General features: G+C 42.4%; 1 protein-coding gene across 9 annotated transcripts in view; it reads right to left on the reverse strand.

Moving 5' to 3' along the window:
- Positions 1–562: 562 nt before the first annotated feature.
- The window catches only part of LOC125883750 (zinc finger protein 709-like), a 40223-nt gene continuing 23506 nt past the window's right edge, over positions 563–17279 (reverse strand). Inside the window, exons 1-5 of one of the 9 annotated variants that reach the window (XM_049568275.1) lie at positions 14060–14179; positions 13518–13639; positions 10425–10513; positions 6920–6988; positions 563–4595 (exon numbers count right to left, since the gene is read on the reverse strand). In XM_049568275.1, the coding sequence (XP_049424232.1) occupies positions 3147–4595; positions 6920–6988; positions 10425–10442 (1536 nt within the window). In that variant the 5' untranslated portion in view covers positions 10443–10513; positions 13518–13639; positions 14060–14179 and the 3' untranslated portion in view covers positions 563–3146. Of the gene's footprint in view, positions 4596–6919; positions 6989–10424; positions 10514–13517; positions 13640–13743; positions 13848–14059; positions 14193–17279 lie in introns of those variants that run through there. The other 8 variants (XM_049568274.1, XM_049568279.1, XM_049568276.1 and 5 more) reach the window with 8 other exon arrangements.

A 17279-nucleotide genomic window follows, 5' to 3' on the forward strand; every position in this document is an offset into this window, starting at 1 on the left:
CCTCCTGTGAGACTATGTGGGTGTGTTCGACGCAGGAGTTTCCATGGAAGGAGGCGTGCACACGGGCAGAAGGCCAACACACACTCGACAGTTTCTTTAACACTTATCCAAGCCCACAGAACACACACACACACACACACACACACACACACACACACACACACTTTTCTAAACATAGTTTCCTCTGGACATGTTTTGACCTTTAATGAACCAGGATCTGATTCTTTAAACAGAACGAGTGCAGTATCTTGATGATGTTACACAAATGATATTACAGTGCTCTGCCTGCCGGAGCAGCTGCATTATAGAGTTACATAATCCAACACACACACACACACACACACACACACACACACAAGGAAACACAGGAAAACTGAACAGCAGAAGGAAACCTGAAGGCAGCCACAGAAACAGGTTTTACTAAGATCCGATCGAGACTAATTGATTTATGAACTGCCAGGCGACACTCTTCTTTGGCAACACTGTCACTTCCTATTGGTCGACTGCCCCTTCGTCACTGATCACAGTCTGATCTCTTTATGACTTCATCAAGTGATTCTCTTCAAGTCTATTAAAGTATTAAAATACCAAAACAGCTCCAAACTCTCAATGTGTCACATCCACGTTCACTTTTTATTAAATCTTTATTAAGTCACTTCATACAACGTGTAACATGTTCATGAACAGCTGTCATTGTTAGCACTTAAAGTTTTAAAGGAAAAGCAAATTATGAATCTAAAAACAATCCAATACGTGATTTCACAAAAACAGAACTAACAAAATAAACAACAGAACGTGATGGAAAGTGATGCAGAGGAATGAATAATACAATAAATGGTTTTAAATGCTGACAAAGGATAACTGTATGGTATGTAAGGTCATGTTAATGTTACTGCTGTGAGACTGCGCCTATTTAGTTGGGTGAATCAGTACAATGGACAACAATGGAAACATTTGCACACCAACACAACTGGCCGAGACAGACACAAAAAATGTTCCCAGGCTGAGATCAATGCCAAAAAATGTCAGTTTATTCAGAACATGATGGACTGAAACGTTTGCTGCTGTTTTGATCACTTTTTATTACTGTTTTGCACTTTGAGCGCTCGTCGTGTTGTGCATGGATGTCCGAAATAAACTGACATTTGTTGGCATTGATCTCAGCCTGGGAACACTTTTTGTGGCTGTCCAGGCCAGTTGTGCTGGTGTGCAGGTGTCTCCTCTCAAACACAAAGCTAGTATAATGTTTTAGTATAATGTACATTAGGGATGGGGGAAAACAATTGCCTTTTAGATGCATCGCAATGCGGACAAAGACAAATTGGTATCGATTCCCAGTAATCAATTATCCAAACGTTTATTAATGATACTGTTAGAACAGAAGTGGCGGAACTCAACTGTGAGAGCAGTGCAGCATCTGGACAGCCTACAGTGTAGATTTGCTAAAGTGAACTTGTTATTCATGTTGACAAACAGCAGCGGTTGCAAACTTGTTTGAATTTAACCTCTAGATAATTACATTTACGAGGTGTATGTGAAGTATACTGTGAATACTGACTCCATCATCACCCAGAGTCTAACGTTAAGGGAGCGGAGCAGCAATCAGCAGTGATGTTAACAAACAACACCAGCTGACCAACTCACACTGCAGCATTACACAACTGTAAGTGGAAGACAGTAACTGTCTGCTCAGGCTGTTTCACCTTAATAACCCTACACCCAGCCTGCTCAGTGTCGGGGCTTTCCAGCAGAGAGGCTGCTCCATAACGTCAATAACAACACAGTGGAGTGCGCTGCCTCCCCCTTATTGTGATAGGGTGAATCCCAATTCTCTTTTTTAGCCCTACCCATAGCTCTTGCCCCTCCAAACAGAGTGTCAAGGGCTAGGGGCTTGAAATGTCCCCCTAAGAATTCAGACACCACTTCAAGCCTGCACACAGAAAATGTCTATAAGCTTGTCAGGGATGTGTAAATGTTTTTTGGTTGTTTGGATGTTGCGAATTACGTGGTTAGTGGCCGCGAGTTATGCTGTAAGACTGGAGAAAGTAGGTGGGAAATGACCAGGAGTTACACTGGAAGTCTGGGCAAAGTAGGACGTAAGTGAACGGGAGGTACGCTCTAAGAAGCAGCCTAGTTATACTGTAAGACACGGGGAAACACGTGCAGGAAGTGAGCAGGAGTTACACGGTACGTCTGTGGAAGTTGGGGTAACGTAGGTGGTAAGTGAACAGGAGGTACATACTAAAGACACAGGCCGTATTATGTAGTGTTACCGCAACCTTTTTTGTCACGCTTGTTAAAAGTAAAAGCTCTAAAATACACTGAAAGAACATAAAACCAAGCTAATTCGATGGTTGTCGCAATTTTTACACTTTTACTAACAAAGACAAACTTACATATTTTGGGCCTCTTTTCGTGCCTCTCTCCCGTTTCCACTCGCCACCATCGTTAGCCCTCCGTTCGGAGTGTGGGTCTGGAAAATCTCCATTTGAAGGGCTATCTAGCCCTCCCCCTTGGCCCTAACCCTCGACGGAAAGAGAACTGGGACAGCCCTACACGGGCATGCGCATTTTCGAGGGGTAGGGCGAAGGGGTGAATTGGGATCGGCTATCATACAGGCAGGAGACTGTAAGCTGCTTTCAGATTAATCATTTCAACAATTCATGGGGGGGGGGGGGGGGTCAAAAAGGTAGTTTCTTGCAACCCTAGAATTAAGATAAAAATTATTCACAAACGAAAAAACACTTCTGGTTGTTGATAACTAGTGTTTAACTTTTAACACTAAAAATTAAAACCCTCGGCGCACACCTCAGGTGAACATAAACGACAGGTTATACACTTCTGTCTAGAATAAAAAATTTTTTCAAAAAAATAAAATCCATGTTGTTTCATCTCTGTGTTCTTACGGAGGTAAAAAAACAAGATATCATTGCTGTTTTTTTAACAGTGAATTTCTTCAACTAATGTATCAGCTCAAAACACACCACATCACCACAGAAGCATCTGGTGACCGCCATATTGCGGCGATGCGCCTGCAGAACTCCATTTCTATTTTTATCTTTTTTCATCATTTCCTCCCATGACTCACTATGCGCACACAGCAGCGTGCTCTGATGAATCATGAGGATCCAGGTCTGGTTTCTCATTCAGACACACTTGTGTGTCTTCAGCCGACCTGACCAGGTGAAGCGTTTCTTACATTTGACACAACAGTAGGGTTTGTGTCCAGTGTGGACACGCTCATGTTCTCTAAGTCTGTTTGCTGTATAGAAACGTTTGTCACAGTGCTCACACTGATGTGGTTTGACTCCAGCATGCATGAGCTTGTGTTTGTGCTGTGAAGATGAACTTCTAAAACTTTGCCCACATTGCTTACAGCTGTATGGTTTCACTCCAGTGTGGACATGCTCATGTCTTGAGCACTGTTGTGATGTTGGGAATGTTTTCTCACAGTGTTTGCACTTAAAGGGTTTCTCTCCAGAGTGGATATGCTCATGAGACAGTAGGGAACTAGTGGACCTGAAGACCTTCCCACACTGCAGACAAGGGTAGCTTTTTTCTTTAGTGTGGATGTTTCTGTGATTGTTGAGCTGACACAGCTGAGTGAATCTCTTCCCACACTCATCACAGCTGTATGGTTTCAGTCCGGTGTGGATCCGTTCATGGACCCTGCGATCTGTTACAGAAATGAAACTTTTCTCACAGTGTCTGCAGTGGTATGGTTTCTCACCAGTGTGAATACGTAGGTGTATTTTAAGAGTTTCTGATCGAGTGAAAGTTTTGCCACATTCATCACAGTGGTGCGGTTTCTCTCCAGAGTGTGTGACACTGTGTGCTTTGAGGTGACATAACCGAGAGAAGGCTTTCCCACATTTGTCACAGCTGAAGGGTTTCTCTCCACTGTGAGTGCGTTGGTGAGTTCTATAGTTACTTGGACTTGAAAAACGTTTCCCACACTGCTCACAGCTGTATGGTTTCTCTCCAGTGTGAACTCTCTGATGAATCTTTAGCTCCCCTGCTGTGATGAAGCCTTTGTCACACTGCTTACAGACGTCGGGTCTCTCTTCACTGTGATATCTTCGATGATGAAGCTGTAGTTTTGCATTTAGAGCAAATTTGTGGCCACACTCCTGACACTGAAATGGTTTCTCTCCAGTGTGAACTTTCTGATGAACATGAAGAGTTCCGACTGTTTTGTATGTTTTCTCACACTGGTCACAGCTGTGTGGTCTCTCTTCAGAGTGTGTGAAGGCCTGGTGTTGTTTTAAATGATGGAGAGCTGTAAAAGCCTTCCCACACTGGTCACAGCTGTACGGTCTCTCTCCAGAGTGAACTCTCTCATGACTCTTCAAACTGTATATCGTGTAAAACTTTTTCGCACACTGGTCACAGCTGTACGGTTTCTCTTCAGAGTGTATACGCTGGTGTTGTTTTAGGAGTGCTGCAGTGGTGAAAGCTTTCTCACACTGCTCACAGCTGTATGGTCTCTCTCCACTGTGAACTCTCTGGTGACTCTTTAATCGCTGTGACGTAGGGAACGTTTTCAAACACTGGTCACAGCTGTAAGATCTGGTTTTATTTCCGACTCTCTGTTTCTAAAGCAAAAGACAGAGAGACAGAGTGTTAGTGAGGAGGACTGAAGATAAAATGTTGCCTTCATATCTAGTTTCAAACTGTTTCAATCTGCTCCATATTTCACATGTCTGAGAAGACTCCAGACACACATCAACATGCACAGTCACTGCGCCACCTACTGGCAACAGAACATAATCCTTGTTGGACAATCATCCTTTGATTCACATGCAAAATGTACGTGGTGTGGTCTACAATTGATTTACAGCGACATGAAAAAAATTTTTAAGAATTTTTTTTCCCACAAATTGCACACATACAGACAGCAAAACAAACATTCACAATAACTCACATATTCAAAGAAAGAAAAATAAATAAATGAGTAACAACAAACAAACAAAACAAAATATCAGATAAAAAAGGACAACATAAAAGACGACAACAACATAAACACACTCTACACAGACAACTACTTCATAGTGATTGTGTTCCCTGATGCCCAAGAAATTCCAATAAAGATTTTCATATTTTTCAAATTCTTTTTTTTCAAAAATAAGTCAGTCTTTCAAATACAACACAAAATGTCCATATGCCTCTCGAAGGTATATCCATTTTTCTCCAAGATAAAGCGATCATTCTCCTGGCCTGCAGGAGTCCAACATCAATTAGTAGCAAAGTAGTACACACAATTTTGCCTGGTGAGGTACCTTCATTCCAACAATCTCAGATATAGTCCCAACAACTGCTTTTCCAGTATTTCTGCAATTTTGGATATTCCCATACACAATGGAACACAGTCCCCTTTCCTTCTAAACATTTAACACAAGTGCCTGGGATGTCAGGGGACCAACGGTTCAGCTTGACTGGGGTAACCATTTGTATTACAGTAATTTAATTCTCACATTGATTGATTGTTTTTAGCTTTAAGGCCTTGAGCCTCTCTATAGCAGACTCTGTATCATATGTTATCAAAACTCCATAAAATAAAGAAACTTGACTTCACCCTTTCAGGTTTAGAATCATGAGATTTTCAAGATGTGATAAAGATGGTTCAGATGTTAAATGCTTATTTTTAGATAGTATGAAATGCTTCAATTGTAAATATCTTAAAGCCTCAGTGTGTAAAAATGGTGAGTAACAGTGACATCAGCGGTCAAATTCTAGATTGCAGCGCTCACACGCGCTCACTCACTCACCCCTCCCGTCGGGTAAGTGACGGTGGCCTCGTAGGACAAAAAGCCTTGCGCAGACAGCAGAGTTTTTCAGGAGTATCTAGTGACGAGGTGAATATTTATTTGGGAATCCAAACCATGTTACGATGTTATAGCTTACCAGTGAGATATAGGTTATCTGTGAGATATATGTTAGGAGTGTTTTATTTCTAATTGTTTTGGTAACACGAGCAAACATTAGCACAGTAATGCTAAAATAACACGTTTTATGTGATAGTCACGGCACAGTGCGGCAAATATAGGTTGGTACGATTATAATATATGCGTCTCCAGAGTGTTCTTCCACAGGACACAGGGAGAGGAGGAAGAGGGAGAGGGAGAGGAGGATGTCATAAGAATTTGTTTGTAATGACTTTTAAAACAAATAGAGACCGGAGCCGAAATATCAAAGTTTAACAGAATTTATTTTCTTGTACAAGGAGCGTTTCACAGTGCAACACACAAGATGAGGTTACAGAGAAAAGGCTCCGTGAGGAGCATCAACTGCAAGTTTTTATACAGTACAATTGGGCGTTGAAGTTCAACCGTTTCAGTTCCTTTCCCAATCTATCAAGTACAGACTTCATAGGTAACAGCAGTCTACAGTTGGTGCGACACCCAGTCACACTGCCCTCCAGATGATATGTCCCCGACCTGTCTCCGACCCTCAGTTTCTCCCACTTCCTCTTACAGATATACTACTGAACTTCCCTTAACCTTAACTGCCTGCTGATGTTGCAGTACGAAACAGGAACAATTCTTCATGACTTGCACAAACAATAGCATGAATAAACAGTGTGATCACAATTTTTATAACAGAGGAAGACCAGAGAGAGGAAGGGGGCGAGGGGGTAGAGGCGGTGCAGGAACGGCCAGGCGAGGAGGTGTGTCTTGGCTACCCAGAGGGAAGAGGAGGAGGAGGAGAGGGTGGCAGCCTTTGCAGCAGTGCCAGAGGAATCAACAGATTAGGCTGTAGGCTAGGCTAACCATTTAGCTGTAGCTCTGGGATAACGTTAGCCAAGGCTAGGATAACGTTAGCACGTAAACGTAACGTTAGCCATCACTCGAACTTAGACAAGAGGGAAAAGTAGTTGGAAACATGAAGCCAAAATGATTTAAAAATCAGATTGAATTACCTGTCTAGCAGAAAGCAGGCAACCTCCACATCCCTTGTGAAATCCTTCTCCTTCAGGAGTTCTTTCCACCTGAAATAAGCAATGCCGATATTCACTCGCGTTTTGTCCCGTCCTCACTTATCTGATCTTTTTCTTTTATTTGGTGGCGTGGTTTCCCTCTTACGGGGCAAAACATGTGTGTGCCCCTCCATTTAAAGTGCGACAGAATCATAAAAGTACAAAGCAGGTTCACGCAGAAGCGCCCCGGATTGATCTTCACCATAACCATCTCCAGTGACGGAAAGTTCTAGGTAATGCGAAATGTGAAGCACGTATATCCCTTTCGACCACTGTATTCAAATATGGCGACGCAAGAGGGCAGCCTCCAGCAGACCACACCCTGCCTGTGTATATATAGAGAAATCATTCTAAGCCTATGAGAAAGCTTCCATTTGTATGTGAATTGCATTACACTTTAGTAAATATATATTTATGAAAGCAATAGTTGATATTTGCTAATAAACAACCACGTAAATTACACATTGTAACTTTAAAAAGTGTTTTTAGGGAATATGGTATTTCTGACACAGTTGATCAAAAGTAAGAAGACTACCATTCATATAAAGATCCTCTATTTTCCATGCACCTTAGTCTGGCCTAAATTTTGAAACCACCTTCCGCCCATCCTGGCTGAAAGTATGTATTGCCCCATACAGGGGAAAAGCGGGAAGTGGAGGGGGTATCCCCAAAATGTTGATGCGCCTTATACCAAATGTCAATAGTATTTTTGAGGAAAGGGTTTTTTGTTGTTGTTGTCAGATTTCTTGGGTCTGCAGAGTATAGATACAGTTTTAATGGGAAATAAAACATTGCAGAGTGTAACTGAGCAGACCAGTAGTACCATTTCAAGTTTGGAAGTTGTAGCCCTCCACTTTCATAAGGCAGGTAAAGCAACCTAAGCCTCAGTCTGGATTTTTTGTTGTTCCAGATTAATTTAGTAAAAATACTATTAAGTCTATCAAAGAATGATTCTGATAGTGGAAGAGGGAGTGACTGAAAGAGATTTTGATCACATTTATACGGCCAATCACTGATATAGGCACGGTCATCCATCGATCCAATGTATCCTTCACTTCACCCACAAGTGGAACATAGTTTGTTGTGACAGTTGTTTCAATTTTAGGGGTAATTTTGACACAAAGGTAGGTGTCCTTTGCATTGATGAATGGAGTTTTTATGACTGGTTGCAGTCTTTCTTCTTTGTTCAAAAATAATATTGATGATTTTGAGTTATTGATGTTATAACCGACCGAAAACAGACCAAACAATTCAATCTGTTGTACTAAGTTTGGGATGCTGACAGATAGTTTTGTTAAAAAAAGAATCACATCATCAGCATATAAGGATATTCTATGTTCCTGTTGTCCTATCTGGATGCCCGACATTCCCGTCTGTGTTCTTACTGTCATAGCCAGCGGCTCTATAGCTAATAAGAATAACACTGGTGACAAAGGGCATCCCTGGCGAGTAGATCGTTGGAAGATTATTGGTTTAGAAACTATACTATTTGTTAGGACAGTGGCTATCGGGTTTGTATATAAAATCTTAATCCATTTCAGAAGGTTATTTCCAAATCCAAATCTAGGCAGGACGTTAAATAAGTACGGCCATTCAATTCTATGCCGAGCATCCAGTGTATTGCTGTGTCTTTAGCATCAAAATGTTCATGAATTATGTTTAGGACTCTTCTTACATTATGAAACTCTTGGTATTTTTGCACAAAGTCATTCTGATCATTGTGAACTAAATGGGATATAAGGGTCTAATCTCTTTGCTAGGATTTTATAGAGTAATTTTATATCAGATCCAAGTAAACTTATTGGTCTAAATGACGAACACTCTGTGGGAGGTTTATCTGGTTTCAGGATCAGTGTTATCATGGCCAGCCTTAAAGGAGGTGGGAGACTTAAATTTTGATAGGATTCATCGTACATTTTTAGGTGAGGGACAAGTAGTTTTTCTTTAAATGTTCTGTAAAATTTGATTGGCAGACCATCAGGCCCTGGTACTTTTCCACTATTAATGTTCTGGATAGCCTGTGAAATCTCTTCAGTTGTTAAACAACTATCTAATTCTGTTGTTGCATCATCTGTCAGCTTTGGGAATTGAAACTGATCAAGAAATGTGTCTCGTTCTTCAGAGGCTTGGTGGCATTCAGATCTATATAAACGTTCAGAAAATTCTCTGAAACTGTTATTGATTTCCAATGGGTCTACTGTTAGGTTTCTGATTGGCCACCCCGTGTGCCCCCCCCCCCAGTGGTCATTGACTTGTGGTAATATCAATCACTGTGTAAAGCTTGTTACCATCGTGGCATGTTAAAAAGGAAGCAAAGCTGAAACCTTGTGTGACTGGACTGTGTTCTGAACTCATGAAGGCTTTTATTTTGGAAAAAGGACAAAGGAAGTGGCACTGCTAATGAACTTGTATAACATCATCAGTCACAGACTGTAATGTGCACCTCCCTCCCCAGAAATGTAACTATGCGTCACAGTGACGCAGACCTCCTGTCTGTCTCTGTAAGCTGAAACCATTTCCCTCAGTGGAAACAAAGCTTTGATTTACTTTAATTACACAGATAAGAAACAATAAATTGTGAAGACAATAAAGCCTCCACTAAAATAGCATTTTAAGTCTTGTGTGTGATTTATAATACAAGAGTATTCTACTTTGTCGAGATTCTGTTTTCTCCGTACTTCAACCAAGTTTATATCCACCATGAACTGTTTTAATGGTACCCTAACCCTAACCCTAAGTTTCTAGTTTGTACCTTATAGGTATCACAGCCTGTAGAACCATCCAGTGCTGGATTCAAAGTGCAATTAAAGTCTCTGCCAATTATTTAATAATAAATGTGAGGAAGACATTTTCAAAATATTTAGGATTATCCTCAGATCAGAAGCTCAAAACAAGAGTCAGTAGCAACAGCAAAAAAAAGCTATTTGGCATTGGCAGAGAAGATTTGGCAAATTTTTCATGGGTGCAACCCACATACTCAGTTCTGCTGCTCATCCCACAAATACATGTTCCTTACAAATGTGGCACCATTTAAAAGGGAAATAAACAGGCTTTCCAACAGTATAACATTTACTGCCAAGATGCTTCGTTACAATAAAGAAATAATCTACCAAACACACATTTCATTACTTTCTGTGCTTATTTTAAATACAAAATATATTGAAAATATTACTATATGTTTGTGTGTCTACTTTTCCTGTAGCTGCTTTGCTGTCAGCTTTGTCCATGACACACTCTGTACTGCAGAGGGCGCCGTCACCAATTTAACGCTGCATTGTTTTGGCCTTTCAGTTTGTTCTATTGGGTTTGTATCCAACCTAAACCAGAAACTATTTTCTTGTCCTGTTCAGATCATAAAGCTGATATCTAAAGTAAAGAGCAGATAAACGCAGCCTGAAATAACAAAACAAACACAGACAGAGAGAATTTCCAGTTAAAGTGACCGAACCTTTTTTGGAGAACTCATTCTTCTTCTTCAGTGGTTACAGAGTCCAGACGGACGTCCTGAAGTCAGGGGTGTCTCGTCACACTGATGAGCTGTGAAGTCCACAAACAGAGACACACGATGAGACAGGAAACGTCCACACTGTGACAATGATACACTGTCAGCTGTTTAAAGTTACAGCTCCACAAGCAGGTTGTCAGAGTGGATGCTGAGATCCATATAAACCTGCAGCACACACAGAGCACAGATCGGTTCAGAAAAGGCTTCATGTGCTCACGAAACCTCCTGCTGGCCAAAGTGTGTAAAACAAGCAGCTGTAAACTTCACCATATAATCTGTGATACATGGTATTTTTTTTGTCAGTAACGGCTGTTGGGAATGACTATTACTAGGAGACTAGCAATAATAAACAGAGAAAAATACAGATAAGACCACTGAATAAAAACAAAAGTAAAAATAAAAAATAACATGCAGGATAAAATATAGAATAAAATAAGATATAAAAACAATCAGGGAAATAGCAATAAGACAAATACTGATAAAAAGTAATAAATAGAATAATTATAAAACAATACCGAACGACAGAAAGACCCAGAGCTCTGTAATTTTATTCCTTTACGGCTCAATAAAACTGCATTGACTGAGACTGAATATCTTCTCCTATTGCTTCATTTAAGAACACGCAGGACTGAGCTCACACATACATGAGAGGAAAGTAGGATGAGACTCTTAGTCCAACAATTTGGTGACCCTGACCTGATGAAGACGGAGAAGTGACGGAATAAAGACAACTATTCAGCAGAGGACGACAGTATCATGACAACACTTGGCCGGCCTGAGAAAAAGGTAAGCAGACGCCTGTTTTATCGAAGTTCTGCAATTGGAAACGCTAAAACTTGTGTTGTCATTGTACTAAAGTCTCCTAGTCTAAAACGTAAAGGAATAAAATTAAAACAAAACACAAAAGTGAAATGCCCTGGGGCAGAGGGTGCAAGGCCCTGGAGCAAATCATAAATTTGACTCCTAAACATGAAACATAGTCGGGTGAAAAGCACTGAGACTAGGTTTTCCATCTAGTCTCTAAAAAAGAAAAAGACGAGTGTCCGGAGGTTGATAAGCTCGGGGGGGAACCCATAAGGTTGCTCCTTGGACAGCTGAGAATATAGTCTGAAGACACGGGTTGTCTGAGGTTGAAAGACCTTTGTGTAGATTGCTACAACACAAAAAAGAGGTTACAGATGAAGTGACAAAAATCGGTGCCTGGAATGGGGCCTGACGGCTCCCGACCCTGTCCTCCTTGTTTCTTCTAAAATGTCTTCTGTTGTCAATTCAGTATCTTATTACACGGGAAAGGTCACACACACACACTCAAATGATTGTATTACTTAATGTGCATGTAATGGTTCATATTACACGGGAGCACGAGGGACTGTAGCATGTGAGTCCCCAGAGATCACGTTTTTAAAAAATAGAGTGAGAGCGATTCCGGAAATACTGGTGGCAGATTCCAGTTTGAGCCGGAACAAAGGCAAAGTCTGCTACCAGTAAAAACGGATCGAGATGGGAAGGACTACAGAAATGGGTGGAGATCTCTTCGACCTCCACCAGCATATAAGCCAGAGCACCGAAAGCAGGTTTTCAGTCGTCCTCCGGAGGCTGACTCGTGAGTTTGACTGTGTTGTTGCCTGTGAACACAATAAACTCGATTGCACCAGATTCTGCCTATCTCCAGTGTTTTTCTAAGTACCTGCCAGCTGAACCTAAGATACTGAACTGACAACAGAAGACATTTTAGAAGAAACAAGGAGGACAGGGTCGGGAGCCGTCAGGCCCAATTCCAGGCACCGATTTCTGTCACTTCAATTCCTCCTCGCAAATGTTGTTATCAGTGGATACCTCCCCCACGGCTGAAGGACATTGAGCTGGTATCTACTGGGGCCTTCTTGAGCCAGAAACCATGGAGACGCCTGGCATTGGCACTCTCTATCAGTCTTGGCGTCCCTGGGTTCAGTCATTAAATCCCTACACGCCTCCTCCCGATCCCCTCCATGTAACTCTTTATTATGACAGGAATGGCGACGAGCTGTATCAACAGGCATCTTATAATGAGATAGAAGGGAAAATGTGGGAGATAACATCCACCTGCATACTGGTGGGAAATGAGGGAGTGGCTGCAGCTGTTGAGCTGACCTCAGAGCAATTGCAGTGGTATGAGTGGGCGGAGGAAGCCTCCCCTCACATATCCTTGGCAGTGCATGCAAAACATCAAGCTAAAGACTTAGGCCCTATGTGTAAAAAAACATTATTCACAGATGGATGTTGTTTTAGACATCCAACGGAGGGACTCAAAGCAGCATATGCAGTGGTAAGACAGACAGAGACAGGGTTTGAGGAAGTGATTACAGAAAGTGTGACAGGAAAGGAATCATCTCAATTGACTGAACTCCAGGCAATGATTGCAGCATTAGAATGGGCTGAAGGGAAAAATGTGAACATCTACACAGACTCTGCCTATGTCGTAGGAGCGATCCATGTGGAAATGACACAGTGGATCAGATCTGGCTTTTTAACAGCAGCAAAGACCCCCATTAAACACGAAAAAGATATGAAGAGGCTACAGGAGGCTCTGATGAAGCCGGCACAGGTAGCAGTCATTAAGTGTAAGGGCCATGATGAAGCAGGGACAGTTGTCTCCAGAGGGAATGATGCAGCAGATGTGGCAGCCAAAGGAAAGGCAGGATACAGTCAGCAGTATGTAATGCTACAAACAGAGAGAACAGTGCATAACCTCCTGCCGCCCTCTGATGTAAATATGTTAATAGCAGAGCAGCAGAAAGCTTCTCCACAGGAGCTCACAGTATGGAGAGAAAGAGGAGCAGTAAGAACAGAAGGTGTGTGGAGGTCTCCAGATGGGAGACCAGTGTTACCCCCAGGGCTGATGAGATCAGTCCTCCAGGTGGCTCACGGGGTGACTCATTGTGGAAAGATGCAGATGGTGCGAGGTCTCACTCATTGGTGGCACCCTTTTCTGCCAGCCATGATTGAGAATCACATCAGAGAATGTAAAATATGTACAGAATATAATGTCAGACCCACAGTGAAACCACACCAAGGGAAATTTCCTCTCCCTAAACTCCCAGGTCAAGAGGTCATTATTGACTACACAGATATGCTTCTGGTGGCAGTGGATGCATACACAGGCTGGCCAGAAGCCATACCTGCCAAATCAGAGTATGCAAAGACAGTAATCAAATTTCTGATCAATCAATACATTCCCACGCACGGGTTCCCCAAACGAATCAGATCTGATAACGGGACTCACTTCAAAAACAAAGACCTACAGCAGGTAGAGAAGGCATTGGGGCTAAAACACACATTTGGCACAGTCTATCATCCTCAGTCACAGGGCAAGGTGGAAAGGATGAACCAGTCTATTAAGGGAAAAACAGGCAAAATCTGTGCTCAGACTAAAATGAGCTGGGTCGATGCTCTACCCCTAGCTCTACTGTCAATCAGGAGCTCGGTGAACTCATTGACAGGGTTCACGCCATATGAACTAAAAACAGGACACCAGTTCCCAGGACCGGGAGCTGGGATTCAAACTACAGAAGAAATAGAAAGCCCTATGCAATACAAACCATATTATGACCAACTAACAGCATTGGTGTCAGCTTTCTCCAAACAGGTGACCACAGCTCGGGAGGGAGCAGAAGGGAAAGACCCCCCAACATCAGAGTGGGTCCTGCTCAAGGTGATCAAACGAAAGTGGTCGGAGCATAGGTGGACTGGTCCCTACAAAGTCGTGGAACGGACGTCCCACGCCGTCAAACTACAGGGAAAAGGTGACACATGGTATCACTGGAGTCAGTGTGCAGTGGCAGAGATACCTGCCCGAACACTGGAGGACATAAGAGACAATAAAGACTTAAAAAAAAAAAAAAAACCCACACAACTCACTCACACCTACATTTACTCTTAGTTCAGCATAAGTGCGGTAAAGATATCCTGTGATCAATGTGAAGGTTAGAAGCTCCTCTGAAGCAACACTTTGCCCAGAGTATGATTGAATATTGCAGGCCAGGATATACTGAAAGTTTGCTTGTTTTATATTTACACTCCATATTTACCTTTACTTTTCACATTTACATTCATTTATGCATTATAGAGGAAATGATGAGATTGTTGGGAGTAGAGCAACGCCACCATAAGTGGTGTTGGCTGGGAGGCTTTGTATTGACCTGTGTTATTGTTTTACCTTTTTTACATTTTGAGTCTTCCCCCAGAGACAAAGCCACAAAGCAACCACGAAACTGAACCAAAAGAAGCGCGGGAACAGGCAGACCTTCCGACAGCTGCATAGATAAGTATGGTGGCATCACATTGAACTATACGAGGGGAACAGCCATGGGATTTAAATTTGACCTGTGTTCTGTGATAAACTGCGGAGATAAAACCCTCCATTTATCCCTGCCATCTACCTGGACCGGCACGTGCGCACTGGTCCAACTGGCAGTGCCTCTGGTCCTCTTAGGGCCGAGGGACTCCCAGGCCAGTTCTAGCAGAAAGAAAAGAGACACGTTTGACATTGGCTCTGACTCCACCACGTATATAGACGCCATAGGCGTTCCTCGTGGGGTTCCAGATCCATATAAACTGCGGGTTTTGAAAACATACCCATACTAGCTGCACTGTTTCCCATCACTCCTAACAAGAATGTTGACAGAATTAATTATGTTCATTACAATGTTCTCAGATTGGCTAACAGCACCAGAGATGCAGTTGGGGGACTCTTGGAGCAGTTGGCGGCCACCTCCCTAATGACAATCCAGAACCAAATTGCCTTAGAATTGTTTTTGGCGGAGAAAGTGGGTGTCTGCTTTATGTTCCAGGGTCTCTGCTGCACCTTCATCCCAAATAACACAGCTCCAGATGGGTCAGTAACTAAGGCACTGGAAGGGCTACGTACACTGTCCAAAGAGATGCGTGAGCATTCAGGTATGGATAACCCCATAGGCGGAGTGTTCAAACAATGGTTCGGTAAGTGAAAGAATCTAGTGGTATCGGTATTTTTGTCTCTGGTGGGAATGCTCGGGGTGTTAGCATTGTGTGGCTGTTGTTGCATCCCATGCATCAGGTCTCTCTGTGAAAGAATCATAGTGTCAGCAGTGGAGAGAAAACATCCACAGCCCCCACCATATCAGATGACTCAAATGGAGACGGCCACCATATTGGGGAACCACCGACAGATTCAGATTCAGAAGAAGACAAAGTATGAGTGGTCTCATGTGTATGAGACCAAAAGGGGGACTGTTGGAATATAATGATTTTAATGTGTTTGCTACTTGAACTTTAGGTAATGGCTTGATGTTAAATACTGTGATGAGTTCGGCTGATCAAAATGTGCTTGCTTTGCAGAAGTGGAGAAATACAGGAGAGGAAGAGACACGGAGACAGATGAGTGCATATCGCAATGCTTAGATAATTAGCTCCATATACAGTAAAAAGAACAGAACTGATGTACAGATAGTAGAGTACTGCAGGTGGAGGGAGGTGTTGTTGTTCTCCTGTCTCACAAAACAGGAACCACGCCCCCACCCGTCATCAGGAAGGAGTCAGATTAACATGAGGTGGGGGCGTGGTGCAGCAGAGAAGGAAATGGAACAACCAATGAGAAGAGGACGACGCCTTGCGTGCACAATGACTCATGTTACGCTTAAACATGCTTAGTCAGGGCGAGATAGTCAGTCAGACTTCGTGAACTGACACACTTGTTGCTTGTCAGGGACCGACAGAAAGACCCAGAGCTCTGTAATTTTATTCCTTTACGGCTCAATAAGTAGGAAAGTAGGATGAGACTCTTAGTCCAACAGCTTTTAGCCTACGATTAAAAGTGTCAATGTTTCTGACTCCTCTCAGACCCTCCGGCAGATTGTTCCACAGTTTTGGAGCACAGTGGCTGAAAGCAGCATCACCAAATGTTTTTGTTCTACTCTGTGGGACAGTTAAAAGAGAGGAGCCAGAGGATCTGAGGGGCCTTCCTGGTTCATAAAATAAAAGCATCTCTGAGATATAGTCTGTGCATGCCCATGCAGTGCCTTAAAAACTAATAAAAGAACTTTAAAATCAATACGAAAACTAACAGGCAGCCTGTGCAGGGATTTTAAAATAGATGCAATGTGTGCTCTCCTTCTGGTCTGAGTGAGAACTCATGCTGCAGAGTTTTGAATCAGTTGCAGAGTCAAATTTCACTCCTAGATTTCTTGCTCCTTCACGTGGGTTTAGACCAAATGTATTTAGTTTAGAGGCCAGTTTCTCTCTCTGAACCTCTGAACCAATGATCAGTTCTTCTGTCTTGTCCTGGTTAAGCTGTAAAAAATTATGTGACATCCAGGCCTTAATATCTAAAATGCAGTTAAAAAGTGAGTCAAATGGTCCAGTGTCATCAGGAGACACGGCCACATAAAGCTGAGTGTCATCAGCATAACTGTGGAAGGAGATGCAATGTCTCCTGATGACACTGCCTGGGGGTAGCATGTACAAATTAAAAAGTAATGGTCCTAAAATTGATCCTTGTGGTACCCCACAGGTAATCTCATAGTGTTTGGAGAAATGATTGTCTATAGAGATGAAAGAAATTCTTCCACAAAGATATGAGGTAAACCAGTTTAAAACAATTCCACATAGGCCAATACACTCACTTCATCTATTTAAAAGAGTTTGGTGGTCCACGGGATCAAAAGCAGCACTCAGGTCAAGTAGTACCAGAACCGAAGGTTTGTTTTTGTCAAGATTTGTTCTGATATCATTTACTATTTTTAGCAGGGCTGTCTCTGTGCTATGATTTGTCCTAAAGCCAGA

The sequence above is a fragment of the Epinephelus fuscoguttatus genome, linkage group LG23 (genome assembly GCF_011397635.1).
Source record: "Epinephelus fuscoguttatus linkage group LG23, E.fuscoguttatus.final_Chr_v1".
NCBI lineage: Eukaryota > Metazoa > Chordata > Actinopteri > Perciformes > Serranidae > Epinephelus > Epinephelus fuscoguttatus.